Source organism: Nerophis ophidion, linkage group LG10, assembly GCF_033978795.1.
Source record: "Nerophis ophidion isolate RoL-2023_Sa linkage group LG10, RoL_Noph_v1.0, whole genome shotgun sequence".
Lineage (NCBI taxonomy): Eukaryota > Metazoa > Chordata > Actinopteri > Syngnathiformes > Syngnathidae > Nerophis > Nerophis ophidion.
The window spans coordinates 7,260,775-7,278,274 of NC_084620.1; the positions used below are offsets into that span (position 1 = coordinate 7,260,775).

General features: G+C 41.7%; 1 protein-coding gene across 1 annotated transcript in view; it reads right to left on the reverse strand.

Annotated features, from left to right (window-relative positions):
• Positions 1-5,985: 5,985 nt before the first annotated feature.
• The window catches only part of pcloa (piccolo presynaptic cytomatrix protein a), a 64,877-nt gene continuing 53,362 nt past the window's right edge, over positions 5,986-17,500 (reverse strand). The window contains exons 17-28 of the mRNA XM_061912198.1: positions 15,294-15,320; positions 14,639-14,732; positions 14,215-14,286; positions 13,908-14,145; positions 13,451-13,608; positions 13,336-13,369; positions 12,457-12,633; positions 12,037-12,178; positions 11,457-11,512; positions 10,799-10,933; positions 7,899-8,044; positions 5,986-7,818 (exon numbers count right to left, since the gene is read on the reverse strand). Coding sequence (XP_061768182.1) covers positions 7,675-7,818; positions 7,899-8,044; positions 10,799-10,933; positions 11,457-11,512; positions 12,037-12,178; positions 12,457-12,633; positions 13,336-13,369; positions 13,451-13,608; positions 13,908-14,145; positions 14,215-14,286; positions 14,639-14,732; positions 15,294-15,320 — 1,423 coding nt within the window. The 3' untranslated portion in view covers positions 5,986-7,674. The remainder of the gene's footprint in view (positions 7,819-7,898; positions 8,045-10,798; positions 10,934-11,456; positions 11,513-12,036; positions 12,179-12,456; positions 12,634-13,335; positions 13,370-13,450; positions 13,609-13,907; positions 14,146-14,214; positions 14,287-14,638; positions 14,733-15,293; positions 15,321-17,500) is intronic.

A 17,500-nucleotide genomic window follows, 5' to 3' on the forward strand; every position in this document is an offset into this window, starting at 1 on the left:
TGAAAGTCGGAGGGGTGTGGCCACGGGTGTGGTGACCGCCAGTGTCTCTGAGGGAAGCCACGCAGCTGCAGGAGGACGCAAGCTCCGCTCATGTCTACGGCAAGAGCCGACGTATTACCACAATTTCCTCACCGAAACTTGCGGGTTGACATGTGGTCAACCGCTCTGTTCCACAGTAAAGCTTCACCTTCGGGAATGTAAACAAGGAAACACCGGCTGTGTTTGTGTTGCTAAAGGCAGCTGCAATACACCGCTTCCCACCTACATCTTTCTTCTTTGACTTCTCCATTATTAATTGAACAAATTGCAAAAGATTCAGCAACACAGATGTCCAGAATACTGTGTAATTATGCGATTAAAGCAGACTACTTATAGCTTGGATCGGGCTGGAAAAAACTGTCTGCTACAACCGGTGACGTCAAACGCACGCGTCATCATATACCGCGACGTTTTCAACAGGATACATCGCGCAAAATTTAAAATTGCAATTTAGTAAACTAAAAAGGCCGTATTGGCTTGTGTTGCAATGTTAATATTTCATCATTGATATATAAACTATCAGACGATAGTAGTGGGTTTCAGTAGAGGCCTTTAAGAGAGCTGACTCTGTCCTAGGCTGCCCACTACACAGCATTGAGGAGGTGGATCAATCAATCAATCAATGTTTACTTATATAGCCCTAAATCACTAGTGTCTCAAAGGGCTGCACAAACCACCACGACATCCTCGGTAGGCCCACATAAGGGCAAGGAAAACTCACACCCAGTGGGACGTCGGTGACAATGATGACTATGAGAACCTTAGAGAGGAGGAAAGCAATGGATGTCGAGCGGATCTAACAGGATACAGTGAAAGTTCAATCCACAATGGATACAACACAGTCGCGAGAGTCCAGTCCAAAGAGGATCTAAGACACAGCAGCGAGAGTCCCGTTCACAGCGGAGCCAGCAGGAAACCATCCCAAGCGTAGGCGGACCAGCAGCGCAGAGATGTCCCCAGCCGATACACAGGCGAGCAGTACATGGCCACCGGATCGGACCGGACCCCCTCCACACGGGAGAGTGGGACATAGAAGAAAAAGAAAAGAAACGGCAGATCAACTGGTCTAAAAAGGGAGTCTATTTAAAGGCTAGAGTATACAAATGAGTTTTAAGGTGAGACTTAAATGCTTCTACTGAGGTGGCATCTCGAACTGTTACCGGGAGGGCATTCCAGAGTACTGGAGCTCGAACGGAAAATGCTCTATAGCCCGCAGACTTTTTTTGGGCTTTGGGAATCACTAATAAGCCGGAGTCCTTTGATGACAAAAGAATGCTGATCAAGGTGACATCCATAATGTCAAATACCTTTCACCCCATGCACGGCACTGTGGAGGCCCTGAGGCGCTCCTTCAGCATTAGAATGTTACATCCATACTGCAAGAAGGAGCACTACTGCCGGTCCTTTCTCCCCACTTCTATAAGACTTCACAGTGCACTTATGTGATTACTGGGATCGTTTTTTTGTAATGTGCAATTGATAGATTTGATTGATACTTTTATTAGTAGATTGCACAGTTCAGTACATATTCCGTACAATCGACCACTAAATGGTAACACCCGAATACGTTTTTCAACTTGTTTACAATACAAAGTTCCTGCAGTCCTGGGTTCAAATCCAGGCTCGGGATCTTCCTGTGTGGAGTTTGCATGTTCTCCCCATGACTGCGTCGGTTCCCTCCGGGTACTCCGGCTTCCTGCCACTTCCAAAGACATGCACCTGGGGATAGGTTGATTGGCAACACTAAATTGGCCCTAGTGTGTGAATGTTGTCTGTCTATCTGTGTTGGCCCTGTGATGAGGTGGCGACTTGTCCAGGGTGTACCCCGCCTTCCGCCCGATTGTAGCTGAGATAGGCGCCAGCGCCCCCCGCGACCCCAAAAGGGAATAAGCGGTAGAAAATGGATGGATGGAACTTGTTTAAGTTGGGGTCCACGTTAATCAATTCATGGTAAATATGGATGTTGGTGGTTTTTGGGGTATTTTATCTTCTATTTATATATAATAGCGAGCAATATTTAGTATTACTATATTTTTTTTCATTCCATTTTACTTCTGCTCCTGTATGTAAAAACCCTGCACTGCAACAACGTAATTCCCTATTGTGTGGTAAATATACAGTAAGTCTATCCTATCCTGACATCCTCCTTATGAGGATGTTAGGATAGGATAGACTTTAAAATACTTTTTAATCATATTTGTTTTTATTGGTTTTATTCTTTGGCTTTTAACACTACGTGAGTTGTGTGGTCCTCTGTGTTTTTTATACACTTTGATTTCTATTTTACTGTTTTAATTGATTTTACCCTTTAAAATAGTTTTTAATCATATTTGTTTTTATATTGTTTTTATTGGTTTTATATATATATATTTTTTTACAATTGTTTTTAACACGGCTGTGCAGCACTTTGGAAACGTTATTGTTGTTTAAATGTGCTGTATAAATAAAGTGGATTGGATTGGATTAAGTGCTGTACAGTGTCCAACACCACCCTCTACTGGCCAACATGTGGAAATACAACCACCCACTGCCAGAATTCTAACCTCCCCAAACAATCTAAAAATAAAAGTACCATAAATTCCGGACTACAAGCCGCTACTTTTTTTCCTACACTTTAAACCTTGCGGCTTATAAAACGGTCCTGCTAATCTGTGGAATATTCTATGCTGACAGCCTTAATGCAAATAGTGTATTAAAAAACAACAAGAAGCTGCCACTGAATAGGTGTTATTGGTTGTGCTGTGGCGCCATCTTCTGGATGAGTTTGCTCACTGCAGGTGCTGCAGTGCCATTCTGTTCAGGCTGAGCTTTGAATCAGAACGTTCATCACTCCAAGCGATGCTTGTAAGTTTTACAAACCCCGTTTCCATATGAGTTGGGAATTTGTGTTAGACGTAAATATAAACGGAATACAATGATTTGCAAATCATTTTCAACCCATATTCAGTTGAATATGCTACAAAGACAACATATTTGATGTTCAAACTGATAAACATTTTTTTTTTCAAAATGATCATTAACTTTAGAATTTGATGCCAGCAACACCTGACAAAGAAGTTGGGAAAGGTGGCAATAAATACTGATAAAGTTGAGGAATGCTCATCAAACACTTATATGGAACACCTCACAGATTTGCATGCTAATTGGGAACAGGTGGGTGCCATGATTTGGGTATAAAAGCAGCTTCCACGAAATGCTAAGTCATTCACAAACAAGGATGGGGCGAGGGTCACCACTTTGTAAACAAATTGTCGAACAGTTTTAGAACAACATTTCTCAACGAGCTATTGCAAGGAATTTAGGGATTTTACAATCTACGGTCCGTAAAACCATCAAAAAATTCAGAGAATCCGGAGAAATCACTGCACGTAAGCGATGATATTACGAACTTTTTATCCCTCAGGCGCTACTGTATCAAAAACAGACATCAGTGTGTAAAGGATATCACCACATGGGCTCAGGAACACTTCTTAAAACCACTGTCAGTAACTACAGTTGGTCGCTACATCTGTAAGTGCAAGTTAAAACTCTACTATGCAAAGCCAAACCCAGTTATCAACAATATCCAGAAACGCCGCCGGCTTGGCTGGGCCCGAGCTCACCTAAGATGGACTGATGCAAAGTGGAAAGGTGTTCTGTGGTCTGACGAGTCCACATTTCAAATTATATTTGGAAACAGAGGACGTGGGTTCCTCCAGAACAAAGAGGAAAATAACCATTTGGATTGTTATAGGCGCAAAGTTCAAAAGCCAGCATCTGTGATGGTATGGAGGTGTATTAGTGCCCAAGGCATGGGTAACTTACACATCTGTGAAGGCACCATTGATGCTGAAAGGTACATACAGGTTTTGGAGCAACATATGTTGTCATCCAAGCAACGTTATCATGGACGCCCCTGCTTATTTCAGCAAGACAAGTGTTACAACAGCGTGGCTTCGTAAAAAGAGAGTGCGGGTACTTTCCTAGCCCGCCTGCAGTCCAGACCTGTCTCCCATCGAAAATGTGTGGAACAGTATGAAGCGTAAAATACAACAGTGGAAACCCCGGACTGTTGAACGACTGAAGCTCTACATAAAACAAGAATAGCAAAGAATTCCACTTTCAAAGCTTCAACAATTAGTTTCCTCAGTTCCCAAACGTTTATTGAGTGTTGATAAAAGAAAAGGTGATGTAACACAGTGGTGAACATGCCCTTTCCCAACTACTTTGGCTAATGTTGCAGCCATGAAATTCTAAGTTAATTATTTGCACAAAAAAATAAAGTTTATGAGTTTGAACATCAAATATCTTGTCTTTGTAGAGCATTCAATTGAATATGGGTTAGAAAGGATTTGCAAATCATTCTATTCCGTTTATATTTACATCTAACACAATTTCCCAACTCATATGGAAACGGGGTTTGTACATTTTAACAAAGTATGCATACTTACTAAACCGCCCCCTGTGTGATATCTGTATGAGTGTTTTCATGCACATTTGTACATGCTACGAGAATGTAATAAAGCCAGCTACGTTAGCAACAGCTAATATGCTAACAGGTTTAAAGGCGTCTTTGTTAGTATAATTGACTGACAATTACATTATTTTTGTATTGTTTCAGTTTTGTAAATTCACCAAAAACATTGAGTCTGTTCAGTTGACTGGAGAGCTAGCTTCCGCAGCTAGTGGGTGCATGGCGATGACTTCTATTTTGTTTGATCGGCAGTTTTACTGCCGTGTTACAAAGTTTAGAAATATTTGAGGTATGTAAATAAACATTTACAAAATCTTTCTGTGTTAATACATTTTTTCACAACATATACAGTACAGGCCAAAAGTTTGGATACACCTCATTTCAATGATTTTTTTCTTTATTTTCATAACTATTAATATTCAATCAATCAATCAATCAATGTTTACTTATATAGCCCTAAATCACTAGTGTCTCAAAGGGCTGCACAAACCACTACGACATCCTCGGTAGGCCCACATAAGGGCAAGGAAAACTCACACCCAGTGGGACGTCGGTGACAATGATGACTATGAGAACATGATACTGTGATACTGATGACTATGAGAACATATGAGAACATGATACTGTGAAAGTTCAATCCATAATGGATCCAACACAGTCGCGAGAGTCCAGTCCAAAGCGGATCCAACACAGCAGCGAGAGTCCCGTTCACAGCGGGGCCAGTAGGAAACCATCCCAAGCGGAGGCTGATCAGCAGCGCAGAGATGTCCCCAGCCGATACACAGGCGAGCAGTACATGGCCACCGGATCGGACCGGACCCCCTCCACAAAGGAGAGTGGGACATAGAAGAAAAAGAAGAGAAACGGCAGATCAACTGGTCTAAAAAGGGAGTCTATTTAAAGGCTAGAGTATACAAATGAGTTTTAAGGTGAGACTTAAATGCTTCTACTGAGGTGGCATCTCGAACTGTTAATATTATTAATATATTAATATTATTAATAATATAATAATATTAATATTAATATTATATTGTCACTGAAGGCATCAAAACAATGAATGAACACATGTGGAGTTATGTACTTAACAAAAAAAGGTGAAATAACTGAAAACATTTTTATATTGTAGTTTTTTTCAAAATAGCCTCCCTTTGCTCCGATTACTGTTTTGCACACTCTTGGAATTCTCTCGATGAGCTTCAAGAGGTAGTACCCTGAAAGGGTTTTCACTTCACAGGTGTCATAGTTTTGATGCCTTTAAGTGACAATCTACAATGTAAATAGTCATGAAAATAAAGAAAAAAAACATTGAAATGAGAAGGAGGTGTCCAAACTTTTGGTCTGCACTGTATATCTGTGGTTTTCAGTTCGGGGCAGCTAATACGTGGGAACATATTTTTTTCTTCTAAAATGTAGTTGGTGCAGCTCACTATTGTCCGGAAAATACGGCAAATAAGCCCCTTTTGAAGAAAAAACAACAACACCACCACCGGAGCTTGATTTGTACTCATATTTAATATATTTCCACACGGGGAGGAGGAGGGATAACAGCCATTTCTTTACAGCACAATTTGCATAATGTATCAGTACCTCCTGTACACAATCACAAAACCAAAAGACGGTCAATTAATTTTTTCTTACAAGTGAAAAACAAAACAGACGAGCATCATCTTTGTACAGTCAGCATATCATAATCATGAATAAACCCCCCCCCCTCCCCTCCCTGCTCCCGCTCAATAGTTCTAGACACTTCATCTTCTTTTTCTAGTTTTTTTCTAATCGTAATCCGGACACAAAAATATTATGAGCCACCAACGAAACATGCAACATCCAGAGTGAGCACATTGAAGACTGCACTGCCTTCGTGTGGTTAGTTTGCGCTGTACATCCAGAAAACAACTGAAAACATCACCACCTTTTTTTTTTTTTTCTAAAATTGTGTCTTTTTCACATGGTCCTCCGAAGGACCTTTTGCTCCTAACCCCGCTGTTTTAAAAAAGGTGATGTATTTACACGGCTGGGATGTTACACCTTTGTGTTTGTGAGCCGGTGACACGCAAAAGGACTTCAAACCATGTCATAAAAAACACTCACGCGGACATGAAAACCACAAGCGGGATAAACGGTGTGTCTTTTTGGTCATCGCTCGAAATGAGGCTGGAAAAAACGACTAGGCGCTTTTTAATCGGAATAATACTTTTTCTTTTTTTTGTAAACGGGAAAAAGTCGCTGAGTTTCCAAACATAAAACGAGACATTTACAAAAGCTTATTATGACATGATGATTTACGACGCCTGTAAACACTCCTGCACGGAGAATAAATAACACAAAATTCAATTACAAAACAAAAACTAAACACATGAAAAAAATACTATAAAGAAGTGCAAATTAATTAGGAAAACATGTTTTAAACATTTTAAATGTGTCACATTTCAGTCTGGTGAAAACATGGAGACACGTTGGCTATGATTACTGCATAGAAACCACATGAACAAACATACTTTTTATAATAAAATTTGCTATGATATAATATTATATTATCCTATATCTGTCGGGAGAGAGTGGATCTCATAATTTACATTCAAGGAGGAAAAAGCGCTAAAGAAAAAAAAAAGCGCAGTAACACACAAGATAAAAGCTTTTGTTGTGGAGAAATAAAAACAATCACCAAGACTTGATTGTCTGTGATAAATATAATTTATATATATCTATATATGGATCTATTAAATGATTTTCTATGTACAGTGTGTGAACCAGACTGACTGACACGTGCACACACGTCACAAAGGCTCCAATTCAGTATAATGCTAATAAAGAAATGCGACTTTTGATAAAACTCTGTTTAAAGTGAACAAGCGGCGTAGAATGCTAGGTAGTGTGTGTGTGAGATTGTGTGTGTGTGTGTGTGTATCAAATATACTGCTTCGTACAGACATGAAGAACGGATTATCTATCATAATAGAAAAATAAAGAATCATTGGTAAAATGCTGGGATGAATTAGCATGTAGCATGTAGCATGTGTATCCCTGTATTTAGCGTGTGTTGTTGTACCTGCTTGATTGGGCCATCCTGTCGACACTTCCTGTTCCTGTTCCTCCCTCGCTACTTCCTGTAATAACTTTGCCGATTTTTCCGTCCACGCCTAAAAATAAACGGCTAAACACACCCAGGCGAGCGCCGCCTACTACGAGTGAATCTGAGCGGTGCTGGCGAGCAGCTTGTGCCAGCTCACCACACGCTTACGCAGGTCCACCTTGTCCAGCCACACGTAGGCCTCGCCGATCAGCGTCTTCTTCATGAACTTGCCGCCGTTGGATACCAGGAAGAGCTGAAAAGGTTATGAGAAGTGAGCTCACTTTGTTGAACTTGTCAGGTGTGATAGAGAGGAAGGGTGGGGGCATTTGTCACCTGTAAGGAGTGTCCGGCGGGGTTCATGCAGAAGCGAAAGGTCTCGTTGAAGGACGGCTCGCGATCGTGACGACACACCCGTGTCTTCTTCTTGATGATCCTTTTCTGGGTGGCGATATTGACCACGTAGAGCTTCACGTAGAGGTCTGACAATAGAATTTGGTATCCGTTAATTGGGGAAAAAAAATAATTATTTGTATTTACTTGCAGTTTAAACCCCTCACCAATAGAGGGCGATAATGACCACAGGAACCCGCAGGATATTATTTAATTTAGACCAGTGGGTCTGGGGATAGGTTGATTGGCAACACTAAATTGGCCCTAGCGTGTGAATGTGAGTGTGAATGTTGTCTGTCTATCTGTGTTGGCCCTGTGATGAGGTGGCGACTTGTCCAGGGTGTACCCTGCCTTCCGCCCGATTGTAGCTGAGATAGGCGCCAGCGCCCCCCGCGACCCCGAAAGGGAATAAGCGGTAGAAAATGGAAAAATGGGTTCTGAAACTGTTTTTACCTAGAATCACCCCAGAAAACACTTGACTCTCCAAGTACCATCATTATGACCAACATTAAAGGCCTACTGAAAGCCACTACTACCCACCACGCAGTCTGATAGTTTATATATCAATGATGAAATATTAACATTGCAACACATGCCAATACGGCCTTTTTAGTTTACTAAATTGCAGTTTTAAATTTCCCGGGACTTTTTTCTTGAAAACGTCGCGTAATGATGACGTGTACGCGTGACGTCACGGGCTGTTATGAATATGAGCGCTGCGCACACACAGAGCTAAAAGTCGTCTGCTTTAACGTCATAATTACACAGTATTTTGGACATCTGTGTTGCTGAATCTTTTGCAATTTGTTCAATTAATAATGGAGAAGTCAAAGTAGAAAGACGGAGTTGGGAAGCTTTAGCCTTTAGCCACACAAACACACGGTGATTCCTTGTTAAAAATTCAGGGAGGTGAAACTTTAGTATGGATCACAGCGGACATGGATCCCGACTACATGTCAACCAGAAGGTTTCGGTGAGAAAATTGTGGTTAAAAAGTCGCCTCTTACCGGATAGCAGCTGAGCTTGTGCCGTCCATACAGCTGCCGTCGACTTCCCTGAGACACTGCGCGTCAACACCCGGCCGTGGACGTACACCTCCGACTATCAGGTACTGTTAAACTCACTAAAACACTAGCAGCACAATAGAAAGATAAGGGATTTCCCAGAAATATCCTAGTAAATGTCTCTAAAAACATATGAATCCGTCTCAATGCAACGCGATTGCAATCATTTTTTTTTTTTTTTTTGTAGTCCGTCGCTATCAATATCCTCAAACACAAATCTTTCATCCTCGCTCAAATTAAAGGGAAAATTGTCGTTTTCTCGGTCTGAATAGCTGGTTTTGTTGGAGGCTCCCATTAAAATCAATGTGAATATATGAGGAGTCCTCAACATGTGACGTCATCGTCTGAGGCAGGGCTTTTCTCCAGTTGCGAACTTTATCGTGGATGTTCTCTATTAAATCCTTTCAGCAAAAATATGGCAATATCGCGAAATGATCAAGTATGACACATAGAATGGACCTGCTATCCCCGTTTAAATAAGAAAATCACATTTCAGTAGGCCTTTAAAATACAGTAGCGTAGTAAGCCTAAGTATTCATTAAAAACAAGCATAGATTTTTAATTAACAGGTATATTTCATATTTTTGGCCACCGTAACATTACACACAGAGATTGAACAGTAACACTGTGTTTGAATATATGAAAATAAAACACTGCACTTTAATCGAGTGATTCTTTGACGTACTACTAGATGGAGCCCGCGTACCCGAGTGGTACACGTACCAAAATTGGAGAATCATTGCTTCAAAATATCAACACCACAAAATACAAAGATAACTTCAATACTATATTAACGATGATAACAGGTAGAAGAAGAACAAGAACGAAATAGGGAAAGAGGAAGAAAAACAAGAAGAACAATAAGATCACGAGCAAGAATAACAAGAACATCAAGAACAAGAGAAACACGAATAGAAACAAGAACTAAAAATAGAAGGAAGAAAAAAAATACAAAGAAGAAAACAAACACATGAACAAAAAGGGCAAAAAGAAGAAGACAGAGAAGAAAAATAAGAAAAATAATGAGACAAAAATAAAAAGATAACGAAGAAGAAGAACAGGAAGAAAAATAAGAATAAGGAAGAAGAAGAAAAGAAAAATAGGAAGAAAAAAGAAAAATAAGAATTAATAACAACAAAAATAATAACATAAGACAAGGACAAAAACGGATTGAAAAGACAAATAAGAAGAAGAACAACAAAGAGAACAGTAAGAATGTTCAGGAAAAATGACAAAAAGGATGAAAACAAACAAACAAGAATAAGAATAACTATTTGAACAAAACAAAATGAGGAGGACAAAGAAAAATAGGAGCAAGAAGAGGAAGAACTGGAAAAAGGAGAACAAGAACCATGAGAGAAAGGTGAAGAAAAACTAGAACAACAATAAGCTCATCAAGAGGAATAACACAAATGTAGAAGATTCAAAACAAGAGAAAGTAGAACACGGAGGGAAACTAACACAAATGAGAAGAAGAGTTAGTGAAATAAAAACAAGAACAAAAAGAAGAGAAGAAAAAAATAGAAACAAGAAACACAAAAAGATCAACAATGGCAAAAAGAAGAAGAAAAAGAAAAACACAGGAAGAGGAACTAGAAAAATAAAAGAATGAAAAAGAAAAAGAAGAATATCAAGAAAAAAAAATAATGATGAAAAGAGGGAGGGGAAGAAGGAAAAAGACAAAGACAAAGAAGAAGAAGAAGAAAGAGAAGTAGAAAAATAAGAAAAAGACAACGAAGGAAGAATACATGTATTTAAGAGTGAAAAGTGAAAGATTACCAGGCAGGTGGTCTGCAGTTTTAAACTTGTATGTGATGTTACGACACTGAAGGATCTCCAGGACCAGCTGGTCTCCTTCTGTCCTCACGTCCTTCTTCAGAGCGATCTTGATCTCTCCCATCACCTGAGACTTACCTGCGGCGCACACAATACACCATTTGAACAAGCCCTCACACTTACTTTTCTGAGTACTTTAAGTCCATACGAATATTTACTCATAAATAATAAACCAATACAAATATTTCATTCTACATAAAAAAAACTGTATTTAGCATTCTATTTTATTTACATTAAAAACAAATACAATTTGTCATATACAAGATATACATTTTAAATATATTTAATTAAATAAATAAAACACTAACATTTTTCTGCTATCTAAAATGAGTACAATTAAAATGTTTGTCAAATGAAATTCATTAAAAACAATCAATTATTATTACTTGGTTAGAATAACAATCATACCTTTCTTTAGCTTTTTTAGCTATTTTAAATTAATAAAAAATGGATAAAAACAAAATTTACCCAGTAGTAATTGTAATAATCAATATTACAATCAGTTACATTGTAATATTGATGATTAAAATGTAATTCAATTTAATGTAATAACATTACAATAAATTGCATTGTAGCTTAAGTTTAAAATAATTTGTCTTACCATCAGAATCAATCATAGATGATTTCATCCCATCCGTACCATTAGGAATCTTCCCACTAAAGCCAAACAAAGAAAAAAATCATTACAAATAATAATTGTAAATAATTAAAAGAACCTTAAAAAGTAAATTGTAATCATTTTTGTTGATATTTAAAAGAAAAACTTTTATCATAAATACGGTGGCAGAGGGGTTAGTGCGTCTGCCTCACAATACGAAGTTCCTGCAGTCCTGGGTTCAAATCCAGGCTCGGGATCTTTCTGTGTGGAGTTTGCATGTTCTCCCCGTGAATGCGTGGGTTCCCTCCGGGTACTCCGGCTTCCTCCCACTTCCAAAGACATGCACCTGGGGATAGGTTGATTGGCAACACTAAATTGGCCCTAGTGTGTGAATGTTGTCCGTCTATCTGTGTTGGCCCTGCGATGAGGTGGCGACTTGTCCAGGGTGTACCCTGCCTTCCGCCCGATTGTAGCTGAGATAGGCGCCAGCGCCCGCCGCGACCCCGAAAGGGAATAAGCGGTAGAAAATGGATGGATGGATACAAATTATAATAAATCTTTTAAAAGGAAGCGCGAGACTCACAGTCGCGGCACCTGGAAGATAGCGCTGTCCACCTCGTTCAGTTCTGCGTCCTCGTCCAACAGGCTGTAGGCGCTGCCGCTCAGGCCACTGTCCAAGGAGGCGGCGGTGACGGGGCCGTCTCCTGACCTGTAGCTGGACCGCGCTGCGTGGGCAAGGACACGATATCAACAAAGAGGAAAGACGCGCGCCGAAGCGAGGACATGGACATGAAACAGTACGTGATTGTCATGAATAGCAAGGGCATGAGACGTGGACACGTATAAGCCACCCAATCAGGAATGACATCATTAGTTAGATCTTTTAGGCTTGGTTAGTTTAAATTAGTCTTATTTTAGGGTTTTTTTTCTTGTCTCTTTGCTTCTTTGCAGGTGTGCGTTAGTAGCATCAAGGGGGTGGGACAGGGGACTTTGAGGGGCTCACCTCGGGCGACGGTCGGCCTTTCCTCCGACACGGCCTTCCTGAGGGTCGGGGGTCTGCTGTCCGCTCTGCTCCCATTGGCCGGCGCCAGCGACGGCAGTGCGGGCAGCCAATCAGACTGAGCTCTCTGAATGGTGAGCACACCCTCAACGCTGTGCCTGTGGTGGCCGGGGCGCTGGCCTGGGCGTGTTTGTTTTGTGGATGGTGGGGGAGGGGGGGGCGAGGGAGGAGGTCAACACGCCGGGAGACAAAGTTTGTGGGTCAAAGTTGAAGATGGAGGGCGGGGGTGGGTAGTAGGAGCAAGATGGAGCTTGAAATTGAAAGAGCGTCTGTCAATTACATGCAAGCCCCTCTCACATGGGTGCTGCAGAGGTGCATTGTGGGTCCCGTAGTTGTTTAGAGCGAAAGGAAGGAAACAAAGAGGAGGGATGCATGCACAGACATTCCAGAGGAGGAGCCTCAGAAATTGACTTTTTGTTAGTAAACAAATCAAATAGGAGAGAAGGTTGAGGGATTGTTGATGGAGTGCAGCTTTCTTCTGTTGTTTTTTTTTCAAAATCTTCCTCCAAAACTTTGTGAAAGTACAAATAAAAAATTAAAGATAGGTTTCTTGAAAAAAGGGATTATGGTGTCGTGCTTCAACCAATTTAGTTTGTTTATGTTGCAGCGATTGGCCTCTTTTGCTTCGTGTTAAAGGGCGAAAATGGCGTCCTCTAGTGGCGAGCCTCGACACTGTTTGTGTACAGAAGAGAAGCAGTGAGGGGTGGGGAGTACAAGTGAGTACAAGGAGGTTGAGGATTGTCAACGAACCAGGGGGAGGAAAAAACAAACTATAGAAAAATATGACGGCCATGCGGCGTCGGAGGGTGGGAGTTTATCTACGTCTTGGTTTACTTGGTTGGAGGCGTTGCTGAGGCTGCTGTGGGCCATCGCCCGCTGTTGTTGTTGCAGTTGGTGTTGTTGTTATGGCAACCCCTCCGCCACTCCCGGCACCGACGCCCTCCTGATGGCGTTGCCATGCGGCACCTTTGGCGGTGCGTGAGTGAGAGTGTTGCGCATGTCCGTGGCGGGGGCTTTGACTCTGGCCTTCGGACGGGGAAGGCTTGGATGTGGCGGGGCTACTGCGAGATTTCTCGAGGGGGGGCACCTGCATGTCTAAAACAATCAGATTCACCACATTACCAAAGTAAATGCCTGAAATGTTATGTGTTTTAGTTGGGGGGGGGCATCTGCAGCTCTTTATATCCTAGTTCATTTTGATTTTATCCAAAGCCTTCCGCGGCCATGCTGCCCTCTGGCAGAGCTGGGTGACCATAGCAACCAAGAAGACAGATCATGGCGAAGCAAAAAGCATGAAGTTGGAAGCGACAATGTGTGGGTGGGTGGGTTGGTGGGGTGTGCAAACATCAAGCAGCAGGAGGGAGAAAAGTGAGGAACTGCTTTTTTTTTTTTACCTTTTGCCGGATCCGGAAAGATGCCGTGGCTCCGGCTTTTGATCACCGACGACTTGGGGGAGTCCTGGTCAGGGGCGGAGCCTGCGGTCTTGGGGGACGAGTGCTGCGAGGACGCTTTGGAGGAGCTGTGTCGGCTCTGGTGGGAGCGCCGGTGGTGGTCGCTCTCAGTTTGTGGCTTGAGGGGGAGCCAGTGGGGAACGTTGTCCAGCTGGGCTGTGTCGGACAGGTCTATGAGGACCTACAGATGGACACGTACATATTTATCCATGTGCTCAAACCAGGAAACTAAACAACAAGGACTGCTTACCTCTCCCAGGAAATCATTGGAGGAACACTTGTCATAGTCCCACACGCTCACTTCGAGGGTCTTCTTCCTCAACTGAAAACAGGCACAGTCACATTTTCAAACACTAGAGGGTGCATTTGCTGCAAGATATTTTTTTTACTGGGATGGATAGATTTACCATTTCCATCGACAAGATTATGTTGCCTAAACCCTGACAGAACCAACACAAATCAAAGACTTCCAGACATGTTTTCTGCATTGTCGGGCTGTGTAAGACCATTGTTTACACGCTTTGTCCATTTGCATCAATACGGGTATGTTGTTCAAATCCTGACAGAAACAATTGACTTGAAGCAACACTTGAGAATGAAATCAAGACCAGCCAAACTCCTTAGCTGCCTAATCGGGCTGAAAAACCTACTGAAATATTATCAGTCAACAGTACCTGCTCCAGGTGGATGTTCTTGTAGATGACAGTCTGGTTCCACTCAGGATTAAGGCTCTTGCCCGCGTGTTTTGACCTCCTCTTGTTCTCAGCACTGGTTGGAGCAAGGAAGGGGTTGGGATGAGGGGACATATTTGATGTTATTCAAATAGACCACCAGGATACTTAATGCACTGGAAGGGGTGATCCACTAGGATTGGAGGGCTGGGAATGACTGGGAAGCACATTGTTAAGGAATCTGGTTAAGAAACAATGGCGGGCTGCAAGAAATTAGGGGTTTATCTCTAAATGTTGTTTTTGTTGGACAAAAACCTAACAATGTGTAATTTAGGTAACTGATTCCAGTGTCAGCTTGTTAGCAAGGTTAGTTCAGTTCTGACAAAGATGACCTGATCATAATGAGCAGGACCACCGGAAGAAGTCTTCACTTAAATGGGTTAAAGGATTAGAGGTTGTGCAACATTACTGAGGGACAGGACGCTTGCAATGCTTAGGAGGTTGAAAACCACACAATGGAGTCCCTGCTGGCCTCTCATAGAAAGCAATGCAGAGGCTCCTTGTCTACTGAGGCAGGTTAGTGGGACTGAATGTTAAGACCTTCACCAAACTGACAAACCAAAAACACAACCAAAGAGTGTCGAAATCCATCACATACCTGGCGTTCTGGACAACCATGACCTGACTGAGGGGGGGTCCAGCATGCATTAAATATAGAGAACAACATACAAAAAAATAAACAATAGTCAGAGGGTGTGAGTGTGCCAAAAGGGAGTGTGGGGTCTGACGTCAGTGTGTAAGGAGGGAGACAAAAAAGCAAAATTCAACCCAAATTATGAGAGCAGACACATAAAATGTGGTTTTGTTTGCCAAATCACTTGCGTGCGGGGAGACGTTTGTTGTTCTTTTATTTTAGATTTAAGGACAAATTCAGTTATTTTTGGAATTTTGCTCATTATCCAAAATCCAGAACACAAGACAAACATATATTTCATGTGTGTTCTAAATTGTAAAAAATAGACAATAGTGACAAACTGCTAGTAAGAGGCGGCTAACAATGCAGGAAATTGGGATACATCCATTTCGCCTATAAAGTGCTCTATAAGCATTCCAAGAACTGCCAAAAATGCAAGCTATTGCGACATTGTTATTGTGAAAGCTATCACAGAGGAACTACATTTCTGGCATTGTAACACATTGCCTTGCTCACAGTGGTCCCTGACTGCGAGCAAGTAACCTGCTACTAGCTACTTGATAATAATGATGAGCTGCTAATAATGACGGTGGAGACCGGCCATAAAATAAAGAATACCAAGAAGAAAGAGCTGGAGCTGCTGCAGCTATATAATAAAGTTCATGCTAGGTTATAAATCATGCATCTCACATGCAGAGTAGAAGGTTGTGGCACCAAGCCGGGAAGTTGCTCAATTTTAAAATTCCACACGCTAACAACTGGGCGGTTTAGCTCGGTTGGTAGAGCGGCCGTGCCAGCAACTTGAGGGTTGCAGGTTCGATTCCCGCTTGTGCCATCCTAGTCACTGCCGTTGTGTCCTTGGGCAAGACACTTTACCCACCTGCTCCCAGTGCCACCCACACTGGTTTAAATGTAACTTAGATATTGGGTTTCACTATGTAAAGCGCTTTGAGTCACTAGAGAAAAAGCGCTATATAAATATAATTCACTTCACTTCACAACTTAATACAATATGTCTCTCACCTTTGCTCTCAATCATTCAAAACACAGCATTAAACCCGACAACACTGCAAGGAAGCATTTTTTTTTAATTTGGAAGTGAGGATTTATCTGAATGAATGAAGAGAGCACAAGCGCTGAAAAATACAACCATCCCATCAGTCGGCCTCACAGTGAGAGCGGACATTGTAGATCACGGTTTTATGTCCTTATTAGAAATGTTTAGTAATAATGCTACATGATAACGCTCAAGGGCTCCCACAAAGTCGGCCATTAGTGGTAGCAAACACAGAAAGTGGTAGCTATGTGGTTTTGTTTATGGAAGTTTAATTAGTTGCCATGTGCTCTTAAAATTACAAAAATGCTGTAAATATCATATGTCGTCATGAATGTGCCTGTTACTACATTACATGCATACATTCATCCATCCAATCTCTACCGCTTACTCCCTTTTGGGGTCGCGGGGGGCGCTGGTGCCTATTTCAGCTACACCCTGGACAAGTCGCCACCTCATCGCAGGGCCAACACAGATAGACGGACAACATTCACACTCACATTCACACACTAGGGACCATTTAGTGTTGCCAATCAACCTATCCCCAGGTGCATGTCTTAGGAGGTAGGAGGAAGCCGGAGTACCCGGAGGGAACCCACGCAGTCACGGGAAGATCATGTAAACTCCACACAAAAAGATCTTGAGCCCGGGATTGAACCCAGAACTACTCAGGACCTTCGTATTGTGAGGAAGACAAACTAACCCCTCTACCACCGTGCTGCCCACATGCATACAACATGTGTTGGGGTGTTTTGGATGGTTAGTAGAGGTCTTTAAAGGCAGAACAAATTGTATATCCATTACCTGCATTGTTGGCAGCATCATACGGACAGTTTTTCACTATTTAGAATCCACAGAAAAGGAAAAGACGTGTTCTTGTCTCACATGTTTGTGGATGATGGGCAACATCCAAAAGAAGAACAATTCCCCTTTTAGATAAAAAAAAAAAAAATGACAGCAAATAAATGGTCTCCATTACCCTCCAATTACTTATGTGAGAGTGTAATTTGGGTGCCAATCAGTACTAAAACAAGACTCACAGCAAAAACAGTAAAAAAACAAAAAACAAAAAAAAACCTGTGGCTGTCAGTGACGCACAATAAACCATGCTTTGGTG